This window comes from Ovis aries, chromosome 3 (assembly GCF_016772045.2).
Source record: "Ovis aries strain OAR_USU_Benz2616 breed Rambouillet chromosome 3, ARS-UI_Ramb_v3.0, whole genome shotgun sequence".
Classification (NCBI taxonomy): domain Eukaryota; kingdom Metazoa; phylum Chordata; class Mammalia; order Artiodactyla; family Bovidae; genus Ovis; species Ovis aries.
In genome coordinates, this window is record NC_056056.1 from 100,158,498 (window position 1) to 100,171,627 (window position 13,130).

Consider the following 13,130-nt stretch of genomic DNA (forward strand, 5'->3'; position numbering starts at 1 on the left):
TTATATGCCAGAAAGCGTATTAAGCTAACACAACACTTGAGATTTTCCGAGGAAAGGAAAAAAAAAAAGGCTGAGTCGTGTGGCATATAATCATGTCCAGCCCTCTTACGCTGGACCCTTTTTAGCCAAATTGATCGTAAAAGCTAATTAAAGTCAAATGTGTTTTTTATGTGTCTACACTGAAGCAGACAGTCTGCAGGACCCAGGAGGGACCCTGACCTTCCTCTGACCTCCTTTGTGAGGCTGGGAGAATCCTCTAACCTTGGTGCACCCCCTGGAGACTCTGAGCGAAGGTTACAGGCTCTGGGGGTTGGAAAAGTTCTTTTAGTGGTGGGAGATTGTTATTGTTTAGACGCTAGCTGATATCCAACTCTTTGCGACTCCATGGACCATAGCCTGCCATGCTCCTCTATCCGTGGAATTCTCTAGGCAAGAATACTGGAGTGGGTTGCCATTTCCTTCTCCAGGGGCTCTTTCCAACTAAGGGATGGAACCTACCCCTTCCTTCCCCTTCATTGGGTGGAAAATTGAGGCTCTCAGAGCTCAAGTGGCACTAGAAAGAGCAGCCAAGGATGCCTGTCCTGTTGTGGAGTTAGCTGCCGCCTCCTTCCCAGGCTGGCCCTCCCTTGTCCCCCAGCAGTTAAATCTTAACCGCCTGGGCCCTGCCTGTGCGGACAGCCCACAAGGAAGCCGAGTGACCTCTCCGGGCCTCTCACCTCCAGGTAACTCCTGCGCCCTGGCTTTGTTTCTGTTGTGGTGATTTGACACCTATTTTGTTGTTGTTCAGTCACTAAGTCGTATCCGACTCTGCAACCCCATGGACTGTAGCTCAGCAGGCTTCCCGGTCCTTCAGTATCTCCCGGAGCTTGCTCAAATTCATGTCCATTGAGTCGGTGATGCTGTCTAACCATCTCATCCTCTGTCGCTCACTTCTGCTGCTGGGGAGTTGGCTCTTTGCATCAGGTGGCCAAAGTACTGAAGCTTCAGCTTCAGTATCAATCCTTCCAGTGAATATTCAGGGTTGATTTCCTTTAGGATTGACTGGTTTGATCTCCTTGCTGTCCAAGGGACTCTCAAGAGTCTTCTCTAGCACCACAGTTTGAAAGCATCAGTTCTTCAGCGCTCAGCCTTCTTTTATGGTCCAGCTTTCACATCCGTATATGACTGTTCGAGAATGGACTGACCCAAACCTAAGATCAAGGGAGAGCTCCTGGGACTTTAGAGAGGCTTGGAGGGGATGAAGGACCTTCTTGCGTGAGATGAATGCCATTTTCCTCCACTTCCTTCTGACTACCACCATCCCAGGCCATCCCTGCCTTGAAGACCATGCACTTGCGTCCAGAAGCAGAAGCAGAGTGTTGGTCTGCTACCTCACACCACATGCGCAGAACTGAATCTATTCTCCATGATGTATAGAATCTTCTCTCCAAGGTGACATGTGAACCCACTTGCTGTGGTGACATGGACCTTACATATTATTCCTTCTCAGTTTCCCTGTTCTGTGAAAGTGCCCTGCCCCATCCATTGACTCAGAAGATATTATCATTTCTGAGTTGATCATTTTCAAAGCTCCAAATCAGAAAATAGAAGACTTCATCTGCATAATGATTTTTCTTTTCTCACCAGAGCAAGTTCTAAGCATGAGGATATCATATTCTTGCTTCTGAAGGGAATAAACTTTTAAAAATAAATTTGTGGTTGTCACAGTTATACAAACGAATTTAAAAAAACCTTAAGCAGGTGATAATCAGCAGTTGTGGAGAGAAACTTGGAGGAGGGTTTTGAAATCAAAGTTGTGTGTGTGTGTGTGTGTGTGTGTGTGTGTGCTGTGTGCTCAGTCGGTTCCGATTCTTTGCAACCCTATGGACGGTATTCCCCACCCAAAATAACCTCACTGCAAAAGAACCTTTATGCCTGAGCTCAGAAATAAGGGTCTAACTAAAATTATTTCTCTCTTATCTGTTATGTCACAGTGGAGACATTGTTGCCTTTGAAAAGTCTACTAATTATAACCGCATTCTCCAAGAAGAAGGAGCAGTGAGTGTTGAATAAAATAGATGTGCTATGATAGACCCTGAAATATTCAGTAATTGTTGAATTAGATGCAATTATTTTCCTGTGTATAACGTTATTACGGCAGCCCTTAGCCACTCACCCCCCTGATCCTCAAGGTGATTCTGGCTGGTAATGAGGGAGCATCAGGTGAGGAGGAAGCTGGTGGCTGCTCTCAGTGAGCGCAGTGCCTGTGGGACACAGGCGGGGTGGCGCTCCTAGCCCTCAGGGTAGGGCGGGCAGTTCAGAAGACCTCTCTGTCCTCCTGTGGCTTGTAGACAAGGGCCTACTGCAAACCCACATGGACCATCTGCTAAGCGAATTGAGTAGCTCAGAAGGGAATAGCTCAGTGAGTAGTTTAGAAAGGCTCAGAGTGCAGAACGAGAAAGCCAAGGAGGATATACTGACCCTGGAGCTGTGCTGCCACAGAGCAGGCCATCAGGTTGGAGAGGATGGAGGGGGCTCCCCTGACCCAGGTGCAGTCCTCAGGGCAGGCTATGGGGCTCAACTTCCCACTTCCCAGGAACGCTCTCACCTACTCTATTAGAATGGAAATTATTCCAAAGATGTCAGGGAAACCCTGAAGAAATCATTTCAGTACAGTCCTTCATGCAAATCAGGAGCAGCCATGCCTCCCCTTGCTCCAGGGTGGAAGGAGGACAGGGAGGTGAACAGCAGTGTGGCTGACACAAGGCAGGAATGTTGAGTTCACTTTCTGCTGCGTTGCCTTTTTCCATTCTTAATGAAAATGTTTTGCACTCTGTAATCTGTTCTTCGAAAGGAAAGTCAGTGCCCCTCACTTTCCTTGTTTATTCGGCCCTGAGATTTTATATGTGACTGACCATTTCTGTAATCCAGGGACGGTGACACAGACAGGAGATGGTTGTAGTTCAAGGGTGGACGACCATGTAGACAAGCATTGTAGAATGTGTTTATGGCATCGGATTTTTCATAGGTAGTCTTTTTATTGTTACTATACTGCCTTTGTGGGCTTCCCAGGTGGCACTAGTGAAGAACCCACCTGCCAGTGCAAGAGACAGACATGGGTTTGATCCCTGGGTTGGGAAGATCCACTGGAGGAGGGCTTGGCAACCCACTGCAGTATTCTTGCCTGGAGAGTCCCATGGACAGAGGAGCCTGGCGGGCTACAGTCCATGGGGTCCCAAAGAGTTGGACATGACTGAAGCGATTTAGCACGCACACGCACATAGAACATTTGTAATGCAAGGCCATTTTGAAATATTAAATATGTGAAATATTAAATCCTAATTGCTCCTTGATGACTAGAGAGTATAGTCTTATAGAGGAAGGTTAGTATCATTTGCAGTGAAACAAGAGGGAATGGTTGCTGGGATCAAGAAAGTCCCCAGGGGTGTGGATGAAAGATTAACCTATAGCAGCAGTGAATAATTATCATCTGACTCGAAGAAATAATCTGTGTGAAAATGGTTTTAGGGTGACAGTCATTCACCGATCAAGACAGAACCTGTTGGATCCCCTTCATCTGAATTCAGGAGATGTCCATTCTGGGAGCAGGAACTGGCAAAGAAATACTCCTACCACACGGTAGGCTTGGGACTTCCCTGATGGTCTAGTGGTTGAGAGTCTGTGCTTCCACTGCAGGGGACATGAATTTGATCCCTGGTTGGGAAGTTTCACATACTACACAGTGTGGGGAAAAAAAAAAATTTTTTTTTTAACAGTAAGTTTGCACACATGAGGGAGACTAATGCTCCGTGCCTTGCTGCCTGGGGCAGTAAATGGCTTCTCAGTCTGCCAGTGACCACAGTTGTACGAAATGGACTAAGATTTGCCTTCTGCCAGGCCCGTGAGGACTGTCATTCCCTCCTGGGCTGGGTGATGGTCAGGAAATTCAGGGCTTCTCCTCATGCCCTATAAAAAGACTCCACCTGGGATCATGTCACATTCTAGAATAAGGGTCTCCATCACAGAGCAAGAAACAGGTCTGTGCATTTTCTAGCAACTGAGTCTGGGGGCATGTGGAAGGGGAGATGGGGCTTTAGAGGGAAAGGTGGCAAAGATCGGTGGTCTTTAGAGTGGGTGGTACAGACCCGGAAGTAAATGTTATGGCATCAAAAATGAAGCGACTTCAATTTTAGTTGAAAAAGTGAACTCACTCAGTCGTGTCCAACTCTTTTCGACCCCATGGACTGTAGCCTACCAGGCTCCTCTGTCCATGGAATTCTCCAGGCAAGAATACTGGAGTGGGTTGCCATGTTCTTCTCCAGGGGATCTTCTCGACCCAGGGATCGAACCCAGGTCTCCCACATTGTAGACAGACGCTTAACCTTCTGACCCACCATGGTGGTCACAAGTTATGCATTACTCCACATGAAATGAAAATGTCGCTCAGTCATGTCTGACTCTTGTGACATCATGGACTGTACCCCACCAGGCTCCTCTGTCCATGGGATTCTCCAGGCAAGAATACTGGAGTGGGGTACCACTTCACATAACTATCAGTAAAAACACACGGCCCCAGGAAAGAGTTTGGCTAATGTCACAGCCAGATAATATTATTATAGGGCCTGCAATGCAGGAGACCTGGGTTCAATCCCTGGGTCAGGAAGATCCCCTGGAGAAGAACATGGCAACCCACTCCAGTATTCTTGCCTGGAGAATTCCATGGACAGAGGAGCCTGGTGGCCTACAGGCCACGGGGTTGCAAAGAGCCAGAGACAGCTGAGCGGCTGACACACACTAGGGCCTCGGCAAGGTCTGTGAGAAACAGGTAATGCTAGAAGTGGGCTGCAAGCTGAAACGACTCTCTGTATTCTCCCAGGTGACCTTTCTTGCTGATGAATACTGCAACTGCTGTCAAGACATTTTGCAATATGTGAGGAACCAAGAACTCGAGAGGGTAGGGTTTTATCTACAAAACGCAAGCATTTATGATTTGTTCTTAACCTTTCTGCTTGAAGAGACCCCTCAAGGGATGTGGAGCAGGAATTCATCGCACTAAAGTGCTTAGAATGCAGCTGTTTTATAGTCAGTGAGCTCTTGAAGGTGATATTTTTATTCAGTTTAATCATCTGGAAATTTTCCAAGGTGCTCATATGGATAATTTTACACTTTAAATATAAACTCAGCTATTTTTAGATCCTCATTCCAGCTGATCTGAAGCAAAGTACTGATGGCTCAGTGGTAAAGAATCTGCCTGCCCATGCAGGAGAGGCAGGAAACATGGGTTCTATTCCTGGGTCAGGAAGATCCCCTGGAAAAGAAAATGGCAACCCACTCCTGTATTTTTGACTGGGAAATCCCATGGACAGAGGAGCCTGGTTGGCTACAGCTCATGGGTTGCCAAAGAATTGGACACAATTTAGCAACTAAAGAACAACAACTTTATTTACATCGGGATTCTCAGTGATGGTTTTCAGAGCTGTTACTGATACATGCTAATGCATGGAGAAGGCAATGGCACCCCACTCCAGTACTCTTGCCTGGAAAATCCCATGGATGGAGAAGCCTGGTGGGCTACAGTCCATGGGGTAGTGAAGAGTCGGACACGACTGAGCGACTTCACTTTCACTTTTCACTTTCATGCATTGGAGAAGGAAATGGCAACCCACTCCAGTGTTCTTGCCTGGAGAGTCCTAGGGACGGGGGAGCCTGGTGGGCTGCCGTCTATGGGGTCGCACAGAGTCAGACACGACTGAAGCCACTTAGCAGCAGCAGCAGCAACGCACAAGACAGTTTGAAGCAGGGTGCTCTGACATGGGAATCATCAAGAGTGGGTTGTATTCTAGAATTGTCCATGAAAGGCAGGAAGAAATCTTTTAGCCATTCTATCTTTTACCATATAAAATGAAAATCCAGAGAAGCAAGTGCACATTTAAACTTCTGAGGCTTCAGTGTTCTAAGCACTTCCGCTTTGGGAGATGATATTTACTCAGCATGAAGGCATTTCATGCTTTGTAGAAAACATTGGCCTGAAGGAGGGACCAGGCTGTCTTCAGAGTGACCCCTGGCCTATTAACACCATGTTATAAACACCCCCCAAGTTGAATATCCAATCCACTCCTTCTTGTCTATGATGCTTCTTCAAGTACAAATTGAATACTTACCCTGTGACCAGCACCATATCTGGAACAAAGAGGGTACTCCCTTGGAGTCTTGAAAAGCTGATAGTCTGGTACTGAAAGGAACAGTGTAAGCCAATGAGTGTGATACAGTACAGAAAGTTCTAGAACACGGTGTGATCGGACTGTTCTCGGCTCCCAAGGGAAGAAAAACAGAGATGCCTGGAGAAGTTTCCCTGGAAGAGGCCATGTTGCCGGCGAGTCTCATAGAAAAGCAGAAGTCCAACAGACGCTACATGAGGGAGAAGAGGGATTCTGGGAGGAACGCATGGTGCACACAGAGGCAGAGGGTGGTCACAGGCGTCCCAGGACAGGAAGGTCGCTAGGACCGGATTTATTATCTCACCGGCCCCGTGGGAAACTCTGACTTACTGAGAAGACGGTGGGTTGGCGGTGACATCAGATGCCATATTATGCGAGCAGAGGGTGGAGAGGAGGTTTTGCCACAGTCAAGGTGAGAAGGAAGGAGGGCTGGGTCGGGAACAGTGACAATGACATCAGAGAGAAAGAGGGACAAATCAGAGAAATATTTCTGTAGCAGGCGAACCGGGATGGATGACTCGGAACGTGGGAGGCGGGACGAGGGGTGGGCTGACACAGTGCTGTCTCATCCAGACCCATGAGCCCCAGGAGCCTCCAGCCTGGGGGTCAAAGGATTACTCCACCCTGCTCAGCCCGTTCTTGTCTTTCTCATTAAATACCTGAGTCTCTTTGGAGATGTCTTCTTTTGAACAGAAATTTGAAGAGGTTTTCAAATCAGGTACTCCGGGGTCAGCACTCACAGCCTACACAGAAGAGACAGCGTAAGAGTCTGGGGTTCTTGGAGTACCTGGAGTCAGTACTGTGTTGCCTCAGGATATCTGAGCTGCAGAAATCTCAGAAGGCCAGAGTCTTCATGAGCTGGCAACTCAGATGGGCCACCAGATCCGCACGGGAGGAAGTAAAGGCAGGGCCCTGCCATTTTGTTCCTCAACAGAAGTCTTTAAAGAAGGCTCCTTAGGCTCGGGGAAGAATGGACACGTGTATACGTGGCTGAGTCCCTTTGCTGTCCACCTGAAACTATCACAGCACTATTAACTGGCTAGACGCCAATACAAAATACAAAGTTAAAAAGATGCAGCTGGCTTTCAGGAGGTACACTCAGAATAAAGTGGCAAATACACTATTTATGGAAGTATAGGCTCTTTTATCAAGATTTATAGCATTAACCCAGATCATGATAAAATGCCATTTCACTTTAAAATGAATAAATATTTTGCCAATAATAAAAAGAAGTACCCTTTGTAGAATCACACTGGCACCCTTCAGCCGGCACTGTCCTTAGTCAAAGCTATGGTTTTTCCAGTAGTCTTGTATGGATGTGAGAGCTGGACTATAAAGAAAGCTGAGCGCCAAAAAACTGATGCTTTTGAACTGTAATGTTGGAAAAGACTCTTGAGAGTCCCTTGGACAACAAGGAGATCCAACCAGTCCGTCCTGACGGAAATCAGTCCTGAGTATTCACTGGAAGGACTGACGCTGAAGCTGAAACTCCAATACTTTGGCCACCTGATGCGAAGAGCTAACTCATTTGAAAAGACCCTGATGCTGGAAAAGATTGAAGGCAGAAGAAGGGGATGACAGAGGATGAGATGGTTGAATGGCATCACCGACTTGATGGAGATGAGTTTGAGTAAGCTCCGGGAGTTGGTGATGGACAGGGAAGCCAGGCGTGCTGCAGTCTACAAAGAGTTGGACACGACTGAGTGACTGAACAGAACTGAACTGTCGTAGGTGAATTCCAACGTGATGTCAAGGAGGAGGCAATATATCTTGGGTTATATATGGTTACACGTCTTCCTGAGCTGAAAGTAATTGAAGGGGTCAGTCCGTCACTGAAAATGTATTCTGAGCTCTGCTTTGTGCCCCCAGGGCCCTATCTTCCTCCTACAGTAATCAGTAGAGCCCCCTTGTTATCATAATCAGCCTTCTTTCTAGAAAACTGCTTCAGGACCAGTCTTCCACCCACCCAGCAGGTGCCCTCTGATGGATGTAAAATCACTCTAAAATACAGCTTGGGAGACCTTCCTTAATGCTCCAGTGGCAAAGACTGTGTGCTCCCAAGGCCGGAGGCCTGGGTTCCATCCCTGGTCAGGAAACTAGATCCCACAAGGCACACTAAGAGTTTGCATGAAAGTGGAAGTTAGTCGCTCAGTCGTGTCTGGCTCTGCAACCCCATGGACTGTAGCCCGCCAGGCTCCTCTGTCTGTGGGATTCTCCAGGCAAGAATGCTGGAGTGGGTTGTCATTCCCTTCTCCAGAGGACCTTCCCAACCCAGGGATCGAACTTGGGTCTCCTGCATTGCAGGCAGACTCTCTAACATCTGAGGCACCAAGAAGCCCTAAGCATTCGCATGCTGCAACTAAAAGATCCTGTGTGCCACAACTGAGACCTGGAGCAGGTCTTAATTATATTATAGATAAAATTATTATTTATTAATAAATATCATTTATAAAGCCTGGAAAATCCCATGGACAGAGGAGCCTGGTAGGTTACAGTCCACAGGGTTGCAAAGAGTCGGACATGACTGAGCAACTTCACTCACTCTATTTATTAATTAATAATGAGATTTACTTACTTAGATAAACATTTTTAAAAGTAAAATACGATACATTAAATACAGCTTGGAAAAGCCGACTGGCAAAGCTTTCCATGGATTGGAATGAAATTCATCCAGTTACCGTTCGGGGTTGATGAACTGCCTGTGGAGGACTGGTCTCACCAGGCACAAAAGCAGGGCTCAGAGCTATGTTCTGTCCCTCACGTCAGGTGGAGGACTTGCTGATGTCCTTCTGGAAGTCTCTGCAGCAAGACACAGTGATGCTCCTGTCTCTGCCTGACGTGTGCCAGCTCCTTAAGAGCTACGACGTGCAGCTGTACAAGGTAGGCTGTTCCTTCCAGGTGCTGGCTTGTGTCCTGTCCAGAAGTTGGCACCCAGTGCTGGGGGCTTCCCAGGTGGCGCTGCTGGTGGTAACAAACCTGCCTGCCAGTGCAGGAGACGCAGGAGAGGTGGGGTTGATCCCTGGGTTCAGGAAGATCTCCTGGAGAAGGAAACAGCAGCCCACTCCAATACTCTTGCCTGAAAAATTCCATGGACAGAGAAGCCTGGCGGGCTGCAGTCCATGGAGTTGCAGAAAAGTCAGACATGACTGTAGCGACTCAGCGTGCTCACACTGGGGTTAGGGCCACCGCCCTCGCCCTCTGGGGTGTCCCTGGATCTCAGATCTTCTGAGCAATCAGTGGTGGGGCCAATGGACCAGGAGCCTTAGCGCTTTCCCTCAGACTCAGTTTTCCTTTCTGAATTCACTGAGAATCCGAGTGACCTCGTGTAGAGAAAAAGCCAGTGAGTGTGATACAGTATGGAAAGTTCTAGAACACAGTGTGATTGGACTGTTCTGGGTGCTCAAAGGAAGAACAGAGATGCCTGGAGGGGGCTTTCCAGAGAAGGCCGTGTTGCCGGCAAGTCTTGCAGGAAAGGAGAAATTCCACGGACTGGACACGGAGGAGAACACACGTGGAGGAGCACGTGGGGCAGGCAGAGGCAGAGGGTGGCCACAGGCGCCACAGGGCGGGAAGGCCGCTGTGACCGGACTTACTGCCTCACTCGCCCTGTGGGACACGGACTTCCTGAGGAGACGGTGGGTTGGCAGTGACATTGGATGCCGTATTATTGGAGCAGAGGGTGGAGAAGAGGCTTTGCCACAGTCAAGGTGACAAGGGAGGAAGGTTGGATTGAGAGATCCGATGACTTCAGCGAGGAAGACAGACAAATTAGAAAGAGGGATGGACACAGCATGACTGGGGGGTCCAGTGACTCAATTCAGTGAACCCCGAATTGAGTCAGAGTCCTTACTCTGATATTTTAACAAAAGAGGACTTTTAAAAATAGGTAATTGGAGTCGTTGCTTTGGATTGTACACAACTTCTGGGGTTTGTAGGTTTGTTTTTTGAACTCTTTGTCTAGAATGATTAATTGTAGTTTGGGGGTCAATTACATATAATTTCTGGAGTGAAATGTACTTTCCTTAAGCTTGTCATGAACTTTTACCTTTTATTTTATATTTGTTTTTAGGGAAAAAAAAATTGGGGCTTCTAAAATTTTAACACAAAGGTTGAAAACTTGAGGTTGGGTTCAGCCCTTAAATATTTTGGTTTGACCTCAAAACCAAAACCAGTCTCAGCCAGCATTCATGTTGTATACATTTGTGAATCTGTCCTCAATATTTTGAAATCTTTCAGAGTTCTGATTCCAGCCTCTCCAGCCTGCTCTCCTACCCAGTGGGCAGCAGCGAAGGCTACGTGGTGGCTGCGTCCTTAGCTGGGTGGGGGCCCCTCTCTCGGGCTGTGGCTCACGTGACCCCTGGCCTCTTGTAATCGGAGGCTGCCCGCACTGGCTGGCGGCCATGTGTCTTATCACTTCTGTTGTAGGGAATTGAGGACGTTCTCCTCCATGACTTTTTGGAAGATGTTTCTATTCAGTATTTGAAATCTGTCCGGTTGTTTAGTAAGAAATTCAAGCTGTGGCTCCTCTCTGCTCTGGAGGGCTTTCCAGCCCTCTTACAGATCTCCAAACTCAAAGGTGGGTTTCCATGGAGAACATGGATTCTTTGAATTCCACGTGGGGTAGGTCGTCTCCCCTCTACTGCAGCCTGAGGCATATAGGATCTTAGTTCCCCAGCTAGGAATCAAACCCGCACCCCCTGCCATGGAAGCATGAAGTCTTGACCACTGGGCTGCCAGGGAAGTCCCCCTCTCCCCTCTGGTGTCACTTTGCCCTCGTGCACTAAAGTGCAGTCCACAAGTCCTGGCCGCTTCGGCTTTCTCAGCTTTTCCTATAATGCCCATCAGGGAGGCATGTGTTGATCCATCCAAACCCTCTTGCTGATTCCCCAAGCAGGGCCAAGGGGGTGGGGAGGTAGAAAAGGGCAAGGGGGAGGCCAACCAGCTCCACCATCCTTGGCTCACTGCCCACCCAAGCAGGGCCAACGAGCTTCCTGGCCTCTCTGTGCTCTGCTCAGGCCCCACGAGGCTCCAAGAGTTTTGCTCCCTCCTTAGAAATTCCTCCCAAGGCCCAACTTGCCCACGCTCCAGGCCTCCAGACGTTCACGCCCATGTGGAGTGTGAACGCAGGAGGCTGTTGGTCTGCTCAAGCCTGCAGCGGCCGCTCCAGGCCTTTCTGAAGCTGACTGTTGGTGTCCCTTCGACGCCATGGCCCTCATAAACTCCAGCACACGCCCTCTGGATGGACAGTGTCTTTTATGGTCCTGGAAATACCCTTGTCTCCCCCTCCTGCCTTTGTGAGGTTCTCCATCATCGCCTCTAGCTCTCCCCGCCCAGCCCCACCCTTCTGGGCAGCTCAGGCCTCTCCCAGCGCCCAGCCCTCCCCACCTATTCCCCTCCGTGCTGCAAGTCCGCCTCCCTGGCACCCTGTGTGTGCCATCTCCCCCGAGGGCCCACAGAACGGGCCATGCCTTATCTTCACCCCCTGGCACCCCCAGCACCCCTGGCTGCATTGATCCCTGTTTGACCCATTTGGAAACTCACAGGCCCAGGGCAAGCGATCACCAGTCAGGAATGAGGCAGGAAGGGTCCCCCAGAGAGAACAGTGAGGTCTGGTGCATGCTGGGAAAGGGGGCCCAGGATAGGGGTCCCGTTTTCCGGTGGCCGCTTCCCCACCTGCCCTCATCCTGCCCTCCGGCTCTTATCCCTCCGCCCCAGGCTCTTCAGTAGCTTCCACTCAGATGGTCCTGCCTCCAGCCTCACTCTCCTTGGTCACACGGCCCTCCCCTCCCATCACCCCCAGCACCTCTGGCTGTGTTGATCCCTGTTTGACCCACTTGGAAACTCACAGGCCCAGATTGTGTGATCACCATGTCCCCGTTATGTGGGTGGGCCACGCTCCTTCACTGCTTGACCTCTGACCCATCCCCGCTCACCTGCCCCCAGGGACCTCCAGCACCCACTGGTGCTCCCCAGAGACTCCTGACTCGTGCCCAAGAAGCCTTCGTTCCTGCTGCTGTTTGTACCCCATCGGCCTACCCCAACCCCTTGCCTGGCCAACTCCTGCTTACATGTTAAGACCAGACTGAAGATCCACTTCCAGGTGGAGCTGCTCCCGACACTTTCTACCCCAAGAAGCCTTCGCTCCTTTCTCCCCATGGCTTATGTTGCCATGAGCTCTTGCCCTGCTGGTGGGAGACTGTGCCTTGGTGACCCGTCCTTAGCCAGAGCCCCCTGGACAGTGGAGGTCGCTCTCCTTCCTCCAGCTGTGAAGGCGCTGGAGGGAGTATCCCCGGGAATGAACGCATGAATATAATGAGTGAATAAGTCCATCCAGGAGGGCGTCCCCCTCTCTCATTTTCGCATTTCTGGTCATTTCCCAAGCAGAGCATGCAAAGAGGAACTCAGAGTTCCTGGGCAAAATGGTCACCTGCACAGAGCCCAGGAGGCAGGTGCTGCTGACACCATTTTTCTAGAATTGGGGGTGGGAGAGCACACCTTGCCCCCAGAGGATCTAGAGCCATGTGGGAAAGGGCAAGGGAGGCAAGGGTACTGGGGGCCTGGCTGTGCGGGGCAGGCAGGCAGCTGTGCCATTCTGGGCAGACAGATGTGCCAGCTGTGGGCACCACCTGTGTGCGCCTCCTCTCCCTGCCTGCTCCCTTTCCCTGCCCCTAGTCAGTCATGTGAACTTGAAGTTATAGGATCAATAATGGCCGTGTGTATTGCTCTTGACAGAGGTTACTGTGTTTGTCAAAAGGCTAAGAAGAAAGACATACCTTTCCAACATGGCGAAGGTAGGTTTCCTGAGTGTCCCCTGGGCCCTGTCCTGGCCCCCCACCCACCCAGGTGTGTGTTGGGGCCACCAGGTTCTGGGCTCTGACCTTCTCTGTCTTGCGTGACCACGCAGCTTCAATGTTAGAGGCAGGGGGAGAGGAG

General features: G+C 49.7%; 1 protein-coding gene across 2 annotated transcripts in view; it reads left to right on the forward strand.

Moving 5' to 3' along the window:
• The window catches only part of RFX8 (regulatory factor X8), a 52,190-nt gene that overhangs the window by 22,140 nt on the left and 16,920 nt on the right, over nucleotides 1-13,130 (forward strand). Inside the window, exons 5-10 of one of the 2 annotated variants that reach the window (XM_012173753.5) lie at nucleotides 1,974-2,037; nucleotides 3,508-3,618; nucleotides 4,856-4,933; nucleotides 8,964-9,077; nucleotides 10,623-10,773; nucleotides 12,930-12,988. In XM_012173753.5, the coding sequence (XP_012029143.3) occupies nucleotides 1,974-2,037; nucleotides 3,508-3,618; nucleotides 4,856-4,933; nucleotides 8,964-9,077; nucleotides 10,623-10,773; nucleotides 12,930-12,988 (577 nt within the window). The remainder of the gene's footprint in view (nucleotides 1-1,973; nucleotides 2,038-3,507; nucleotides 3,619-4,855; nucleotides 4,934-8,963; nucleotides 9,078-10,622; nucleotides 10,774-12,929; nucleotides 12,989-13,130) is intronic. The other variant, XM_042246410.2, reaches the window with a different exon arrangement.